The following is a 1,343-nucleotide window of genomic DNA, read 5'->3' on the forward strand; positions in this document are numbered from 1 at the left end:
CAAGTGCAGCGGGGCCGCCATAGCAAAACGCTTGATAAAGCGTACTTTAGGTCACTGACCTTTAGTTCTTTACAAGAATTAGCGGATCGCATTCCGCTTACTCCAAGAGTAATTATTGCCTACCCAAGGCGAATTGACTCTTCGGTTTAAACTCCAAACTGATTATTGTCTATTTTTTTAGGGAGAATAAAAAAATGCCCCAACTTTTGCCATATGTAAGAAAATATCCCAACTTTTCAAAAAATAGAATAATACCCCAGCACGTAAATTATCACCGGGGAGCCGTAATATTACACAACAGAAGATGTTTGTATCAGGAATGAATAAGCATAATTTAACAAAATTCCCCACAATAACAAAGTATACATTAATATGCTATAACCATTCAGTTTACTATTAACCAAGTAAAGCTAAATTAAAGAATACGTCTTGATCTTCTTCTAGTTTTAGTTATATATATTATTTCTCCTAGCCAATCATATAGTGGATTGAGATCATGTGCACTTGCGTGTGTGTGACACTACTGGATTCTTTTCTGGATTTTTCTGAATGTTGATCTAACCCTTACATGAAGATAAATTAATGAGCAAAACACATTCATGATTCACCTCCCGACTGGCAATGGTTGAATCAAGTCAAAGTGATGCAGATGCAATTGTATTATCATCTGAATCTGAGTGTGACCAACAAGCATCACAAAGCTGTGGTGAATTTTTCCACAGTGGAGAACACACATGCAAAGACGACATTATCAGTGCTGTCATTGACTATCACGCTGCGATTTACCGGCCATTCAGGGTAGCGAAGAGCGATCAACGACGATATAAGGCAATATGCAAGAATGAAGGCTGTCCATTTGAAGTCCAATTTTCGTTCTATTCAAGCTTTCAGTCACCTACTAAGTTTGTCCCACATGAGTGTCGAGTTACGGAATGCGACACACTGTCACAGGCAATGAACAGATCCTGAACTGCGAAACAACTCATCAGAAATCCTGCTGTAAAGCAGTTGTACATGGAGCATGGAAGGGATGTGACTCCTATCATGGTTTTCAAGCAAGTCGAGCGTTTGGGTCACAATACGTCCTACCAAAACTGTGTTAATGCGTGCAAGCGGCTAGTCAACGAACTACTCGGCGGAATAAAACACAGTACGCATTATTACCATCTTATGTTGAAGCTTTGAAAGAAATTGGGCATAAGGCAAAACTCGAAGTTGCAGACGGCATCTTCAATCGTCTATGTATTATTTACCGGGAGGGCATTCAGACTTTCCCATTCTATGTTGCGTGTGGGATAAGCATCGATGGAACATTCATGAAGACGACAGTTGGGGGAACACTC

The 1,343-nt window shown here is 40.0% G+C and overlaps 1 protein-coding gene across 1 annotated transcript; it reads left to right on the forward strand.

The window, feature by feature from the left end:
• Window positions 1–621: 621 nt before the first annotated feature.
• Window positions 622–969, forward strand: PHALS_09519 (Transposase, MuDR, plant; the record flags this gene model as incomplete). Its single annotated transcript, XM_024723726.1, has 1 exon — window positions 622–969. The coding sequence occupies one exon, from the start codon at window positions 622–624 to the stop codon at window positions 967–969; it is 348 nt and encodes a 115-aa protein (XP_024571766.1).
• Window positions 970–1,343: the final 374 nt, after the last annotated feature.

The sequence above is a fragment of the Plasmopara halstedii genome (assembly GCF_900000015.1).
Source record: "Plasmopara halstedii genome assembly, contig: Scaffold_42, whole genome shotgun sequence".
Taxonomy (NCBI): domain Eukaryota; phylum Oomycota; class Peronosporomycetes; order Peronosporales; family Peronosporaceae; genus Plasmopara; species Plasmopara halstedii.